Here is a 17375-nt window from a genome sequence, read left to right on the forward strand (position 1 = left end):
TTGGTTTCCTATAAACAGAACAGGGTAATGACCCATGCAGTAGTCATGTAACTCGTGTGTCTAAGAAGGGGAGACAATCATCTTTTTCTATAGTCAAGTGTATTTTTGAATATTGAATGTTTAAGTGCAGTAAAAATGTATCTAATGCGTCCGGACCACGAGGTCAAATATCAAACACATGTCATATACATAGCTGTGTTAAGTACTTGATTTTCTAGAAATTTTTTGTAGAAATTGGCTGTGAACAGGGTGGGGGAATTCCATAGCAGTCCCCACCTAGTTGTTTATATATTTTTTCTTTTCCTGAGAAATAACCTGAAAAAATGGTGAAGTTGAATAATTCAAATACGTCAAAAGTTACGTGTGTTTGATAAGATAAAGGATTTTCTCTATCAATGGTACACTGGTAAACAAAGAAGCAATATCAAAGTTGACCATGATGTCTGAATCTTTCAGGCAATTGTTTTTTTTTTTATATACAGGGTGGCCATAAAATAACTTTCCTCTTTGGAGGCATCTACAGCTAAAACCAATAAACGGAAAGAGACCAAATTTTATATTGAGACTTTTGAAGGTATGGAGAGATGATTTCTGCAAAAAAAGATTTAGTACCAAAAGTCGCTGATAGGGGAAATTTTGGCACTGGCAGAGCCAAAAACAAGCAGATAATTACATTAAAGGCAGATAAAATGGAATAACATTTAGACAGTGTAAGCGACAGCCGCATCACTCATTCCAGCTGGATATGTGGCGTGTTACATATCCAGCTGGAATGAGCTTGATATGCATGATGATGATATCAAGGATTTAGGCCTAGCATGGCCTGTTCCGGGCTTAGAAGTCATCATTGAATCGTTTAAGAGGATGTCCTGGTTTTCTTTTTCCTAATGGCTTGTACTTTAAGGCTTGTTTTGGTAATCTTTCTGTTTTCATTCTCTGAACGTGTTCCATCCATTTATGTTTAAATTTTTTTTTACTGGTTCTGGGTTTAATTCTTTCATAATTTCTTCATTTCTTTTGTGATCAAATAGGGTATACTTTGCAGTTTTTCTCATAAACTTCATTTCTACTGTTGTTAATCTTTGTTTGTCTTTTTGTTTTATTGTCCAGACCTCGCTTCCATACATTAAGACTGGTAGGGCTAATGTATTGTATTCTTTTAAGTCTGGTTTGTTTTTGAACTAGGTTTGGTTTAAATATAGAGTTAATTACACCTGTTATTTTTAAATATTTTGCAATTTTTAGGTTTATATCTTTTTAATTTGCATATGTGATCATACATCCTAGGTAGTTAAATGAATTCACCTGTTCTAAGATCTTGTTATCTATTACTATTTTAGTTCTTGCTGGATCTTGTCCTTTAAAGGCCATAGTTTTTGATTTTTCTGTTGATATTATCATACCATAATCTTTGGCTATCTCATTTAGATCTAAAATAGCGTTCTGTAAGTTATCTTCAGAATTTGCAATTATATTATTTGGTCGTCAGCAAAAAGGAGAGTGTTTAAATTCACTGTAGGAGAAAGTTTAATTCCTTGATGTAAATTTTTATTCCATTTTATTTTTATTTCATTTAAGTAAATATTAAAAAGAGTTGCTGAGAGGGGACATCCCTGTCTGACTCCTTGGTTTATCTCTCTCGTATCTGATAGCTCGTGATTTAATCTTATTTGTATTTGATTATTTTCATATATACTTGTGATAGATTATTTGGTATTTGTCTTTCTTTTAATATGTTAAATAGTATGTTTCTTTTAACTTTTTCAAATGCTTTTTCAAAGTCAATAAATGCAATATGTGTTTCTAAATTGTATTCTCTATTATTAGTTTTAGGCAAAAGCATTTGCCTAAAACTAATAATAGATACATGATCGTCTTTTACTACTTCTAAAATAAAGTTTTCGGAATATTTCATTAGTTTGCTATTTAAGATTCTACTATATATTTTGTAACAGGAATTTAGTATACTGATACCTCTATAGTTTTTAGGGTTATCTCTATTACCTTTTTTAAAGATAGGAATCACAATTGCTTTTTTCCATTTTATTGGTGGGATACCAGTTGAATAAATTTTATTTAAAAATAATAAGAGTCTTTCTTTGAATCTTGTTCTTGCGTATTTATATAGTTTTGAACCTAGCTTATCTTCTCCAGGTGATTTTCCGTTTCTTGTTTCTTTCAGGCTGATTTCTAATTCTTCTTCAGTTATTTCCTTTTCATTTTCGTTAATTGTTTGCCAGTTGTCTTTTTTAAAATATTTCTCTGTCCACAATTCTGTATAGCAATTTAGAAATTCTTCTAATTTCAATTCGGTGTTTAATTTTATGTTTTTCTTTGGTATCTGCATTTAAGTGTTTCAAAATCTTATATACATTGGGTCTTATTTTATATAAATCATGTTCTAAATTATAAACAAATTTGTTCCATGATTCTCTCTGTCTTTTTCTGACTTCTCTTTTAGCTATGGCTCTTATTCTTTTATATTCTATTTCATCTTGTAATCTTTTACTGCTTAACCATTTGTGATAGGCTTCTTTTTCTTTTTATTTCTTTGATTGTATCATCCCATATCTTCAGTTTTTTCCTTTTATTGAATTTTTTGGTCTTACCTACAATGATAATAAGAATAATAATAATTAATCTAAAACAACAACTTGCGAGAGACACAGAAATCAATGTAGTGATTGAACTCACAGGAAATAATGTTTTATTCATCAGAATCAGAGTCCCCTGCACCACATATACGATTTTCAATGTGCTGACCTTTCTTGTGTACAATAAATTGCATCTGGTGTGCAACATGCTCTACAGCTAAGAGTAAGGAGTCGGATTGGATGTTCATAACAGCCTATTTTATGTTCTCTTTCAAGACATGCAAGTTGGGAACACCACCAACATACACAACGGATTTCAAATGCCCCCACAGCCAAAAGTCACATGGAGTGATGTCCAGGGACCAAGGAGGCCATGCCAACGGAAAGAACTGACTGATAACCCTCTCAAATGACTGATAACCCGCTTGTTTTTGGCTCTGCCAGTGCCAAATTTTTCCCTATTGGCGACTTTTGGTACTAAATCTTTTTTTTGCGGAAATCATCAAAAGTCTCAATATAAAATTTGGTCTCATTCCGTTTATTGGTTTTAGCTAGAGATGCCTCCAAAGAGGGAAAGTTATTTTATGGCCATCCTGTGTATATATATATAAAGGTTTTAAAGTGAATAGGATTTCTGATAAGGAAGAGAGAAGTGTGGGGCAGGGGAGGATTTTACTAGTTGTTCAGCGAGTTAGTGAGGTGAGTAGGTCTGTCTATTCTATTCATTAACGAATGAAAACTGAGGAAAGATACAGGATTTGTAAATTTATGGGACTCCATGTGTGTGTGTGTGGGGGGGGGGTTAGACATGTTCTAGTTTATTGGCAATTTCTTTAGGCCAAGGTTAACCTTTTTTTAATAATTATACACTTTATAAAGAGCCAAGAGGCTATTTTTCCAGCAGCATAAATTAAGTTAAGGGGATAATAAACCCCTCATTATTTTAAAGCCGGATGGGAAACTCAGAGAAACTGTGATCTCCAAGTTTCGCATCCGGCTTTAAAATAATGAGGGATTTATTATCCCCTTAACTTAAAATATACACTTTGTTCTTTTGAGATTAGGTGGGATGCTGATCTATATATAATCTGATATGAATCTGATATGTGGACAAGTCTATAAGAAGATTGTTCACTTTTCCGTTATGCTATTAGTACTAATATTAATTAAATTCAATAAATTATTTTCCTTTGGTGTTGTTTATACCGTGAGGCACTGTTATGAATAACAACAACACCTAAGCTTAGCCTATCTGTATATATTTCAGTGCCATTATTTTACTTTCACCTCCTTTGGAATCCTTAGTTCCATTAGTGTTGCAAATTTCTCATTCAATTCCTTAACACATTCCCTAAATATATGACAACATATTCAGTCCCAAAGACTTCATGTTAATCATAATCAATACCTTATATACTCCCAGTTCACATATTTTTATGTTCCCACAGTATTTCATACTGCTAGGTTTACATAATACTCTACCAGTTATTCAGTTTAGTCAGGGAATCTTGCAGACTTGTACTGGATTTATTCAGAAGTACAACATCATCTACATAAAGTAAAGAGCTCATCACCAATTTTAATATCAGATTTAATACCACTTTCTTTCATGTGATCCATATGGACAATGAATAACAGTGGAGACAAAGTGTTAAGCTAGTCACACACCTGTTTTAACATCAAACCATTTTCCTTTACCTCCTTCGATTCGGACTAGTGATTTACAGCTCAAATAGAGACTATGTATTGCTCAATATAATGTTCCATTTACAGCATATAACTGTAGCATTTCAAAGAGCTTTGAACTTAGCACATTGCCATATGCCTTTTCTAAATTTACAAAATTAAATACATCTGAGCCTGACAAACAACCTCTATTAGGCCTGAGTCCAGCTTGTTCTTCACCAAGTTTCCCTTCCACAATTTTCTTAGCCCATTCATCAAATATACTTACATAAATCTTAACACTGAATAGAGAAATACCTCTATAATTCTTACAATCAGTTTTATTTGCCTTTTTACAGATGAGAGCTATACCGCAATCATCTGCAATTCAAAGTTCTGGCCACGCTTCTGAATTATGCAGCCACTTTAAAATTTTTATACCTTCCTATTTGAGCATTTTTAGTTGAATATCATCTATTCTAACTGCCTTTCCACATTTCAGGTTTTCAATGGCTTTTTCTACTTCGTATTGGTATGTATTCCTCATTGCATTCCTGCAGACTGTTTTCTACCACCATAGTTTCATTTAGCAATTTTTCAAAGTAATTACTCCAGACATCTAGAATATCTTTATGTCACCTTTATCATCTCTGATTCCTTTTACAGTCTTTAATTTCTAAGGTTTTCAATTACCTCCAGAATATTTTGCCACCTAACTGATATTTATTTTCTATCCTTACCCAAATCTTCTCATGACTTTTGGTTAACTATTTTTACATAGTACTCCATTTACTTAGATTTTTCTCTGTATTTGCTAAGAGCACAAGCTGACTTACTTGCTAGGCACTTTCAGTAAGCTTGATTCTTTTCTTTGACTGTCCCTTTTTCTTTGAGTCTGCCATGGAGGTCTGATTTTTGCATCCTTACAACCTCACCCCACACCTCTCTGGTTGAATCAGTCAATGTTTTCTTCTGGGTGTGTCACTGAATCTCCAAGGTTTGGTTCTTGTTTTCAATCTTTTTCATTTTTTCTTGAATAATGGTAGTGTATTTGAGTCTATAGTTCACTTCTGATATCTACACAACTTTCATTCATTTCAAAACTTTCCTACGCACTCTTCTTTTCAATATGAAATTCAATTTCATCCTGCTCAATGGTCGTCACTTTCAATTTCAAATCCTTTGTAGACTCTTGTGGCCTGAACCAGTAGAGAAACCTCACTGTCGACAATAACATAGTCAATGAGACCTTTCTTATTGTCTCTTCTCTCCATGTGAATTTGTGCACATTTTTATGTTGGAATACGTTGATAGTAACAGCTAGACTATCCTGAACAGAAATCCAGCATGCACTTACAATTATTTGTTTTGCTCTTTTCTCTAAATTTTCCCAAAAGATTTCTATATGTTTGGTAATCATTTCCTACTCTACTGTTTAGATCTACAAGGACCAACTTTTCCATTTTGGTTTGGTTGTGTCAGCTACCATCTCTAATGTCTCGAAAAATTGCTCTGTTTTTTTCCTTAGCAGAACTTTCTATGGGATCATAGGCACAAATAAGTCTCATTGTCCAGTTTCCCATTCTGTTATTCAACCACATCACTGTACTTGATATTGCCTGGCATTCAAGATTATCGTCTTATTTAGTGTTGAATACTATAGTTACTACTATTAATTTTTTTAGTTATTATTGCCTAAATGTAACATTGTGTATTTATTGCTTAGACAGATCGCACCTGTTTTTGTCTTCTTTGTTTCAGTCATGCCTATTAAGTTGAGCTGGTACTTACCCAATTCTTCTGATGGTTTCATTTCTTTTCCATTGATGCTTCTTACATTTACCAATCTTGAACTCTGCCGATGTCAAGCTGGAATGTATTCTGGGATTTGCTCCAGTAGCTGACTTTGCACTACTCACCCTGATTCTCTGATGAAAACATACTGGGGACCTTATTTAACCAGGCAGTGTCCCAACTGACATGAAATTTTGTCATTTTTGTGGTTTAAGCAATAAGAATATAATTTGGTCAGCTAAATCCCAAATTGCCAACCCATTCTCATTTGTTCAGTATCCAGGTAGATATCTAACAGAATGTACCACGAGGGGGGTGAGGATTGAACATTAGTCAGAAACCTTGGTCAGTTCTCTACATTCCTTCAAAGGCTATATGGAGGTCTCTCCACAGTTATACAGCTTCAACCCTTAAGCACTCCAAAGAGATATTCTTTGTTTTTGTGTACATTTATTTTTATCTCGTTGATATTGTTATTACTTTACATCCACAATGGTTTGTGTTCACTTCAAACAAAGAAAGCAATAAAGAAGTTATACATTTAATGCATCATTTTCCTCAAATTCGCTGCAAAAGTCAGAAGTTAATTTTAAGGAATCGTAAATGAGATATTTAAGATTTACTAAAATTATCTATTTAGCTCTACCTTTGCTATCTTCTTTCTCTGCCAAATTTTTTAAACTAGCCATTAGGATATCATCATATCCCAAAAATTCATCTAACAGAAAACGACTGAACCAGTCACCAAAACAGCTGTCTTGTGTAGGATCTAAAATGGAGTATTCATTTTTATCCAATATTTATAACACTATAAAAATGAAAAAATAAAAAATAAATAAACTTAACTTTTTTCATTTTATTAAAATTTTAAAAAAATTAATTACATGCATATATGTGTGTATATATATAAACCATGCTTTAACTCTTATAGTCTTATAGAAAGCATATATTAAAGAACACTTGTTTATAATACAATGGCAAGTAAAGAATGAAGTATTCTGGTTTTCTGAGTGAATAATGTCAACACTCTACTAAGCTATGGATTAGAATTTCACTGTGATGTGCATGAGTAAAATGAATGTTATTTAAAAAAAAAAAAAAAGAAAGAAAGAAAGAAAAGAAACAAACAAAATTAGCTACATCAATCCACCTTGACCTTGGTCTTTCTCAGGGTCTTTTTCGTAACATCCTGGCATCAAACACCTGCTGTGCTAGTCTTTCCTCTACCATTCTGTTTAAGTGACAATTATCGCAAGAGATTAGCTCTGGTCACACAATTCTGAATGCAAAAAATGTGAAGTTGCTGCCTAACATCTTCATTTTCAATATGATTCCACCACTGATGTCATCTGTTTGACATCAGTGGTGGAATCATATTAAAAATGAAGATGTTAGGCAGCAACTCAGAAATCTCATATCTGTGATCTCTGATCTTTAATCAAATGTTTTATTTATAATCAAGCCTGCACATCCTTAAGTTATAATTGATTTAAACACTGTCATGTATACAGCTTAATTTATTCAAATGACACTCCAACATACCAGTTTTACTCATTCTATTTCCATATTTAATTTGCTGTCTTCACTAATAATTGTGCCAAAATAATTTAAATGTTTTACGTGTCCTATAGGTTATCAGTTTCTACCTAGTTTCATAGTCTATGAGATTTTAGTGCTGATTTTCATACCAAATCTGTTACAGCAGTTATTCAATTTAGTTAAGGAATCCTACAGACCTTATATAATGCTGAGAATAACTCCTCCAATTTTGATATCAGGTGTTTAATTTTGCTTTCCTTCATAATGTGATCCAAGTTGAAGCTAAACAATAGTGAAGATTCACCCTTGCCTTATACACCCCATTTTATATCAAACCATACAATCAGGGCCTTGTGACAGTCCTATCTCACCAGCTTGGCTGATTATTTTATGGAACACATGGAAAGTTAACTCTTTAGTACCACTTTCCCTCAACCTCATGTCTGGCTCTACTTTGTGGATATCTTTGCAGTTTGGACCCAAGTAGAATTACTACAATTTCTGGATAAAACAAACTCCATTTACTCCACTCTCAAGTTCACTGTTGAAGGTGAATTCAACAAAAGGTTTCCTTTTTGGGATAGTTTAATAATCTGTACTTCAACAGGCACTATTGGCTTTTCTATTTATAGAAATTCTTTCTTCACTGGGAGATATATCTGCCCATCTTCGTACCATCATCCAGCACTGAAGATAGGTATTATCAAAAATCATATAGAGCTCACACAATCTATTCTTCTGATCACCATCTGTTGAAAGAAATAAAATAAGAATCAATTGTAAAATAAAATAAAGTAAAATGAAAATAAAAAATTTGATTACTAATGGACATAACCAAGTCACCATCCAGAAAATTATTGAATGATATCATCCCACAACCAGACTACAATCTGATGTTAAAAATGTTTCCAGAACTTACAGCAAAGGAATATCAGAATAAATAGCATGGATTCTTTGAGTATACTCTATATTCACTTCAAAACAGTTCAGAAAATGCCTTCTGCCATCCACCAAAGTTAAATTCCCACCTCTTTTCCCTGCCTGGTATCTATAAGGTGTCCTGTTCATCTTGACTTTGTTACTTTGAAACAGAAAGAAGAGTCATTCTGCTAAGATCAGAAAGAATTATCCTTTGTTAAGTAATGATTCAGAAAAAAAGTTGCCTAAAATAGTAAAGAACAGAAGGAAAGCCCTGAAGGAAAAGTCTCAGAGACTTGCGAAGGTTAAAAAAATCATCGAGAACAAAGATTTTGTAAAGGTGTGTGAAAGCGACGTCAACACGCCTGAGAATAAGCACGAAAAATGGGAAGTAAAGACAAAGAACAGAAAAGGATATTTAAGCGACCTGGTGAGTAGGAAAGGGTTCTTGGGTGTTCCCAGGGTTCAAGAGGTTTAGTAGTACAGAAGTTGCAACTCTCAGCAACCATCAGCACCTGTAGCCGGGAACTGAAGGAAAGGTCTTGCCAATGCAGTTCAGATCTCCTCAGGAATAATTCTGACAGAAAAGCTTCCAGTCGTCAACTACTGTAAGGAAGGGAAAAGGAGACATCGCTTGTAATTCGCAGCAAGCCACCATAAAGAATAAAGTGCATTATAGCAACGTCCTAGCGAGAAATAGAAATGTCATATTCAAGACAGAAGAACAAGGTATCTTGACGGAACTTTCACTGAATACAAAGGACTGTTTGTAAAGGAAGATCTGTGAACAGCTATGATAAGTTGGCACTCTTGTGATATGGATACATTCAACTGTGAAAAGGTATGCAATAAGTTGTTGTCTTAATTGAGTATAATACTGTGTTGTATAATAGCATAGTTTATAGTATTATATTGTATAATAGTGTATGATAATCAAGATTTAGATAGGCTAAGGAGTATAGCTGTAACTAATAGTTGCTTTAACTGTACATGAATTTCTTGGTTAAAATAAATGACTTGAACAACATGCTGATCTGATTCTTGCCAATGCACTATCTCATAAAAAAATTATGAACCTGTGTGCTAGTAGGAAATTGCCACGACTAACCTAGTATTGAAAAAGATAATAAGAAATTTATATTAAAGTTACGAGAACCTGCATTTTCATTATTCCACATTTCAATCCCTCACTCTCGGAAGTACAGTTTGGCTGGCGCAGTCGAAAAACAAATAAATTTTGCCAAACTGTAGAGCATAAGGGACTAGATAAATCATAGATGTACAGCTGGTGGCAATAAGAATTAAAGCCTACCATACGTATGATAAAGATTAAGGCAAGACAGAAAGGGGGGAACATAAACTCAGCGTGAGTAAAAACACAAAGGAAAAACTTTAGATCTATGTAGACTTGTGCAAAACATAGTACATAAAGTAAAAATATAACAATAGTAAAATTACAGAATTTTACAGGCTGTTTGTTCAAATGACTCCATGAACACATCTGCTAAATATAGGGAAATGGATGCTCCCACGACTAGGCCTCAGACTTTGGGTGAGGTATGTAGATAACCTCCTCTGGAAGCTAAGTAAGGGTGTGGTCAGAAAGCATGTGTGGTTTGGGTTCTTTTCATGGCATATGGGTTGAATGGGCAATCATTAAATGTTGATAAGTGCATCTGGCCAGGATTCAAACATTCTCTTCACAATTTGGACTTTCTTAACACCTTAAATCACAAAATCATCAACATCATCATCCTGTCCAAAAACAGACCATCCACTATATCCAGTGATGACAACAAAAGGCAACAAGAAATAATTAGAAGCGTACTCCTAAAAATGGCTACAGTCTTAAAACCATCAATAACATCTTAAACCCATGTGTTAAGGGTTAAATGCTGGGAAAACTCATGATAAAAGTTTAATGGAGTGAAACGGCACTAGGAAATGATTAAAGGTAGTATTTAATGCTTCCAATGCATTTTTTTTGGAAATTATGGAGACAACTACCGTGTTTGAATAAAAACTTTAGTTTAATATTACTAAAATTTACAATTCGACGTTTCGACCTTTATGTCAAGGTCATCTTCTGGAGCGTACAAATATACACAAGAAACAAGCTACACTACAATCAGACTGGTTCGTTAAAGACACTGACCAACCACTACCACAATTGTTGGCCTGACCTCTGGTGAAAAAAAAAAAAAAAAAAAAAAAGTTGTCTCCATAATTTCCAAAAATGCATTCGGATCACCGTGCAAGCCTAAAAGAAAGGATAATGCTTCCAATATTTCGTTTCCATTTCAGAGACATCGTCAGGAGTACAAAATGTGTGTAAAACAGACACACACACACACACACACAAAGATAGCACAAAACTAACTAAAACACGTGCACGAAAGACTCGAGTCCTAACTAACCTTCTATGGGGCACTCTCTATGGACACCTGTTGGCAGCCTAGGATGTAAACTAGGCTCTCAAAGTATTAGTGTTTCCCATATTTTTGGAAGATTTATACAAACATGTTTATTTAAATTAAGCTGACTTTTAAGAGCAGCGCATTCTAAAAATAGTCTTTCTCTTCTGAATTTACTGTGATGGAGCATGATGGTATTTTTCTAATTGATTCTGTGAGCTATATCCAAAGCATGGTCAACAAGGCCAGATTCACCATACTCAGGACTGCAGATGTATTTTTTTTTTTTTATGTTCTTCCATTCAGATGGTAGCTGATCTTCCTATCTGTCCATAGTAGGACAATTTGCAGGAACAAGGAACTCTATATACACCTGGAAGTGAGAGGTGAGGGAGAATGTCTTTAGTGGAGCAGATAAGGAGATAGTTTTAAGTGGGGGTCTGAAAGTGGTGGAAAGAAGATAGTATTTCTTTAAGATTCTGGATATTTTTTCTGATGTGCCTTGGACATAGGGGATGATGATTGCATTACTGAAATCTTTCTGAAGGTCATGGATTGGGGGAATGAGCTTATAATCTTTGTTCCAATGAGACCCTTCTTGCAACAGAACTCCATCACATACACCACACTTTTCTATCTAATAGTTACGGTTCCCACATTATCAAATAAATAATCAGTCATTCCCTATGACTGATTATCATTTATTATAATAATGCTGAGAGCAAGTATGTTAATTTCTCAGAATTTTCAATGACTTGAGTCTAGAGGTGGGTGATGAAAGCTAGATCTGCTGCAGATTGTGAATGGCAGAATCCATATTGCTTGTCACTGATTAGTTGGTACATTTCTAGGAGGTTCAGGAGTTGGTTGTTGATGACCTTCTCCATAATTTTAGAGGGAACAGGAATGAGAGCAACTGAATGGTAGTTCATTGGTTGACTTTTCTTTTGCTTCACCTTTCTTTAGAATGGGCTGTATCTGTAGGATAGATGCCAGTTGAATCGGCAATACAGGATAGGTATAAGTTCTGGGACACAAGTTTTTAACACAATAGGTGGGATATGATCAGGACCAGTTGTCTTATTTGTGTTCTGGTGGAAGACTATGGGTGACATGGAGGCAGCAGTTCTTGACAGAATGGTGTGAACTTTGCCCAGGACATCAATGCAGGAATTGGAAGAGGAGAAGAATGATGACAGTAACTCAGCCTTGTCTTTAGCTGAGGTGACTACAGTATCATTCGGATGTGATAGTGGTAGAAACCTGGGTAGGCAAAAGTTGAGCCCAATGGCTCAACTTGGCAAGGGACCAGAAGGCTCAGCTACAATTTGGACAGGAAGCAATTTTTCATCATTTGGCTCTTTCAAAGTCTGATTTGGATTTGGTGATGATTCTTTTGCAGTTGTTGAGAGCTACAGTATAGGTAGAGTGAGCAATTAGTGTTTTGATCTTGAGCCATTTGTGGTATGCAGATATTTTTCCTTTTACTACACTGACACACTTATTTTGACAACCAAGGCTTGAATAGTGGCTATGAATCTGGGATGGAATATGGGATGAAGGCCTTCATTCCTGTAAAGATGATTTCTGTTATTTGGTCTGAGCAAGTGTTTGGATCAGTATTCAGACCATGAGAAAGAAGAATAACAGTTCACAGGGGTCATCCTGCTTAGCACCCTTGTAGTGCCAAAGGACACAAGACTGAGAATTGATGGGTGAAGGTTGTTCTGTGGCAAAAGAGATGTATGAGGTGTGATCTAATTTACCAAGAGAACTGATTTCAACAGTATACCTAGAAAGGGACCAGCCTGGTTGGCCAAGTGGTTAGCGTATCTGTTCTCCAGCCAAGAGGCTGTGGGTTCAAATCCCACTTAGGCATGGATGTTTGTGATTGTCTTCCACCTTCCTACATTAAAGTCTCCAAGAAAGCTGATGTAACTAGGAGGGTGGTCTGAAAGTTATCAGCCTAACAATGAAAAAACAGATGTATAATTTCAAAATTATTTTTATTTTTCAACATAATCTCCCTTAAGACTAATACATTTATTCCAGCAATGCTCTAGTGCCATTATCCCATCCCTGTAGTGGTTCTCAGTAAGATCTGCAAATACCCCTCTACAGCTGCAATCACCTCTTGATTCGAAGAAAAACGCTGCCCAGCGAGGAAATGTTTTACTTTTGGGAAGAGATAGAAGTCAGAGAGAGCCAAATGTGGGGAATAGGATGGATGTTCCAACAATTCATAGTGCACATCCCTTAATTTTCCCATTATCAAAACAATTTTGTGGGCAGGTGCATTGTCCTGATGAAAGATGATAATTTTTTTTTTTCTACAAACCAGGTCTTTTCTCACAGATTTTTTCATCTAGTCTGGTTAATAAATCAGAATAATATTCCCCAGTTATTGTTTTACCCTTTTCAAGATAATTAATAAACAAAATGCTTTTAGTATCCCAAAACACCAATGCCATGACCTTTCCTGCTGATGGAACTGACTGAACAACTGGCTTCTATGCACTGGTTTGACTGCTGTTTGGATTGTGGGTGGGAAATGGTGAATCCAAGTCTCATCCATACTAATAAATCGACGCACAAAATCAGTTTTATTCTCGTTAAAATGCTCCAAGTGTAAAATTCGATGCAGTAAGAATTGTTTTTCTTGACTATGCATCTACTTTTACAGAAGTCACGAATATTATAAAAAGAAGGATATTGTAATTTAACACTGTGATTGTAAATTTTCTTACGAATTTTGTATATAAGGTGATGAAAAATCATGCAAGTATATGTTGAAACTGTATATTTCAAGGCAATGCCTTAGAAAGCCAGGCATTTGATATGCACTAACCTCAAGGGCTCACTTTAGTGAATACGGGCATGGCAAACCCGAGGTACCTGATGCTGGACCATGCCTTACTTCATGTAATATATATCTGTTATATTATTCTCTAGACTGGTCCCTCCTCTTCTTTCTTTGCTTCTTTCTCCTCTCCTTGCTCCTTCCCCCCTGATGCTATTAGAGTATTCGAGGGCTAGGGGTGAGTCTTTCCTAACTTGCTAAGTCATTTCGTCTTATGCAGTCATCGAAGGAGGCAAGCTAGCCTCAATAGGTGCTGGTCCCAAGCCCGGATAAATGCGAGGGTTGATGTCAGGAAGGGCATCCGGTCGGAAAACTTCAGTGCCAACTCAAACTATGATTATGAGTCAAAGAGAAAATGATATAAGGGCTAGGGCGTACCCCTTAAGCGACGTGCAGCCACATCGCCCTACAGCTGCGAGAAGTGGACGAGGGCTACCGCATCAAGGGCGGGTGCAGTTAAAGAAGCGAGCCCAGCAGGTGGAGAGGATGTTGCGAGTGGGAACACTGAATGTTGGAAGCATGACTGGAAGGGGAAGAGAGGTGGCAGACATGATGAGAAAGAGGAAGTTGGACATTTTATGTGTGCAGGAGGCAAGGTGGAAAGGGGGAAAGGCAAAGGAACTGGGAGATGGATATAAATTGTTCTACTCTGGAGCGAATAACAAGGGAAGAAATGGTGTAGGAATTGTGGTGTGTGGCAGAATGAAGGGTGAAGTACTGGATGTGGGTAGAAGGAATGACAGGATCATGCGAATGAAATTGGGTCTTGGAGAAGAGCGGGTGGTCGTATTATGTGTATATGCCCCGCAAGTTGGTTGTACAGCAGAGGAAAAAGATGAGTTCTGGAACGTGTTAGATGAAGAAATGAGGGAATTGGAAGAAAATGAGATGGTGAATGTCGGAGGAGACTTGAACGGGCACATAGGAAGTCAGAATAGAGACTGTGAAAGGGTGCATGGTGGCCACGGAGTGGGAATTATGAACCAAGAAGGAGAGAGGGTTGTGGACTTTGCAGTAGCATTTGATCTGGCAATTGTGAACTCGTTTTTCTACAAGAGGGAAGAACATTTGATAACATTTAGGAGTGGTAAAAACAGTTCACAAATTGACTACATTTTGACTAGAAGAAAACTTCTTAAGGTTGTGACAAATTGTAAAGTAATTCCATCAGATCAAGTGGCACAGCAACACCGACTGCCCTGTGTTGACTTTAAAATAAGATCGAAGATAAGAACTTCTGGATGCCATGGGATGAAGACAATTAAGTGGTTTCGCTTAAAAGAGGAGAGTGTGAGGAATAGTTTTAGGTAGAGGGTGTTAGAGAGGATTTCGGATGGACTGGAAAGTGTACAAGATTGGTGGAAACATAATTCAAAAGTAATCCTGAGCTGCAATCGAGGTGCTTGGTGAAACATCTGGAAAGATTAGAGAGCAGAAGGAGGGTTGGTGGTGGAATAATGATGTACAAGTGGCAGTGACAGCTAAGAGGAAGGCAAAGCAGAAGTGGGATGAGTCAAGAGTGGAAGAGGACAGAGAGGTGTACAAAGAGAGAAAGCAAGAAGCCAAGAGAGTTTGTGGCACAGGCGAAGGCCATGGCATATCAAGATCTGTATGATCAATTAGAAACAAAGGAAAGACAGAGAAAAATTTACCAACTAGCAAAATGTAGAAATAAAGCAGCAAAGGACATCTTACATGTGAGGCAGATCAAAGATGCTGAAGGAAGAGTATTATGGAGGGATGTGGACATAAGAAACAGATGGAAAATATACTTTGAGGGACTTTTGAATGAGGAAAATGCAAGGACTCACAGAGGAGATGGGCAGCCTTCTGAGGGGATGGTGCAGAACATCAGTAGAGTGGAAGTGACGGAGGCCATGAAGAGGATTAGGAATGGAAAATCGGTGGGCCCTGACATAATTCCAGTGGAGGCATGGAAGGCACTGGGGGAAGAGAGAATTGACCTGCTGTGGGACCTGTTCATGAAAGTTTGCCAACAGGAAAATATAGCCGAGGAATGGAGGGAGAGTACTCTTGTTCCCATCTACAAGGGTAAAGGGGATGCACAAGACTGTAAAATTACAGAGGAATAAAGTTGATGTCCCACACAATGAAGATCCTAGAAAGGGTTCTTGATGGTAGATTGAGGAAGGAGGTGGAGATTGCAAAGGAACAATTTGGCTTCATGCCTGGTAGATCAACAGCAGATGCTATCTTTGGATTATGACAGATGATGGAAAAATATCGAGAGAAACAAAGGGAGCTACATCTGATATTTATTGATCTGGAGAAAGCATACGATAGAGTGCCAAGACAAGAAGTCTGGAGGTGTCTGAGGGAGAAGAAGGTGCCGGAGAAATATGTCAGGTTGGTGCAGGAAATGTACAGAAATGTGAAGACACGTGTTCGGACCTGTTTGGGACAGACAGAAAGTTTTCAAGTAACAGTTGGCTTGCATCAAGGGTCAACATTAAGTCCGTTTCTGTTTAATATTGTGATGTAGGTGGTAACAGAGGAGGTGAGAGAAGATGCGCCTTGGACAATGTTGTATGCAGATGACATCTTGCTGTGTGTAGATTCAAGAGAAGAAGCGGGAACTAAACAGGAAAGATGGAGAAAAGTACTGGAAGAGAGAGGTATGAAACTGAGCAGAAGTAAGACAGAGTATAAGTGTTGCGCAGTGGGCGGCGGCGGCGGCCAGGAGACAGATCTGGAGCTGGAAGGAAATGTCATCAGGAAGGTGAGAGACTTTAGATACTTAGGTTCAACAGTGGAAGAAGATGGAGGAGCTGAGAAAGAAGTGGGATGCAGGATACAAGCGGGTTGGAGGAACTGGAGGGAGATGGCTGGAGTGTTATGCGATAAGAGGGTGCCGATCAATCTGAAAGGCAAAATTTATAGGACAGTAGTGAGGCCAGCTATGACATATGCTATAGAAACTGTGGCCCTGAGGAAAAATAACATCAGCAGGATGGAAGTAGCAATGATGAGAATACTTAGGTGGATGCACGGTGTGACCAGAAAGGATCGTCTCAGAAATGACTATGTCAGGGGAACAGTGAAAGTTACGAACTTAGGAGCAAAAATACAGGAGGCAAGGTTGAGATGGCTTGGTCATGTGATGAGGAGGGAGGACGAATATGTGGGAAGAAGGGTCATGCAGATTGGTGTGCAAGGAAGGCGGAAGCGTGGGCGGCCAAAGAAGAGATGGAGGGAGCTGGTAGAAGAGGACTTGAAGATGAAGAACTTGGATGTGGTGACAGCCCAAGACAGGAAGGTGTGGAGGAGACTCATTACAAACAGTGACCCCCCCACTTAAGTGGGAGAAGCTGCAGAAGAAGAAGAATGCCTTAGAAAGTGGCCAGGCATTTGATGTGGTTCCGATTTAAAAGAAATTGCTTAGAAACTTTGTTTGTACAATGTAAAGTGCTTTCAATTGTGTTAGAGCTTAACCAAATGTAAGTCTCAAGGACAGTGCAACAAAAGGCACAAAACATCAAAGGATGTCCCGCGTTTGGTAAATAAGATTGTTTGTGTGTGTGTTCTGTGAGAAACAAAAGTAATCGATAACTTGAAGGTCACATCCCCTTT

The 17375-nt window shown here is 36.9% G+C and overlaps 1 protein-coding gene across 4 annotated transcripts in view; it reads right to left on the bottom strand.

Annotated features, from left to right (window-relative positions):
* The window catches only part of LOC150092475 (membralin-like), a 452321-nt gene that overhangs the window by 300441 nt on the left and 134505 nt on the right, over window positions 1–17375 (bottom strand). For all 4 annotated transcript variants that reach the window (XM_090414438.1, XM_090414435.1, XM_090414436.1 and 1 more), the window contains exon 6: window positions 6700–6822. In XM_090414438.1, the coding sequence (XP_090270564.1) occupies window positions 6700–6822 (123 nt within the window). The remainder of the gene's footprint in view (window positions 1–6699; window positions 6823–17375) is intronic.

Source organism: Typopeltis vanoorti, chromosome 25 (genome assembly GCF_054136105.1).
Source record: "Typopeltis vanoorti isolate ZY-2024b chromosome 25, IOZ_Tvanoo_1.0, whole genome shotgun sequence".
Lineage (NCBI taxonomy): Eukaryota > Metazoa > Arthropoda > Arachnida > Uropygi > Thelyphonidae > Typopeltis > Typopeltis vanoorti.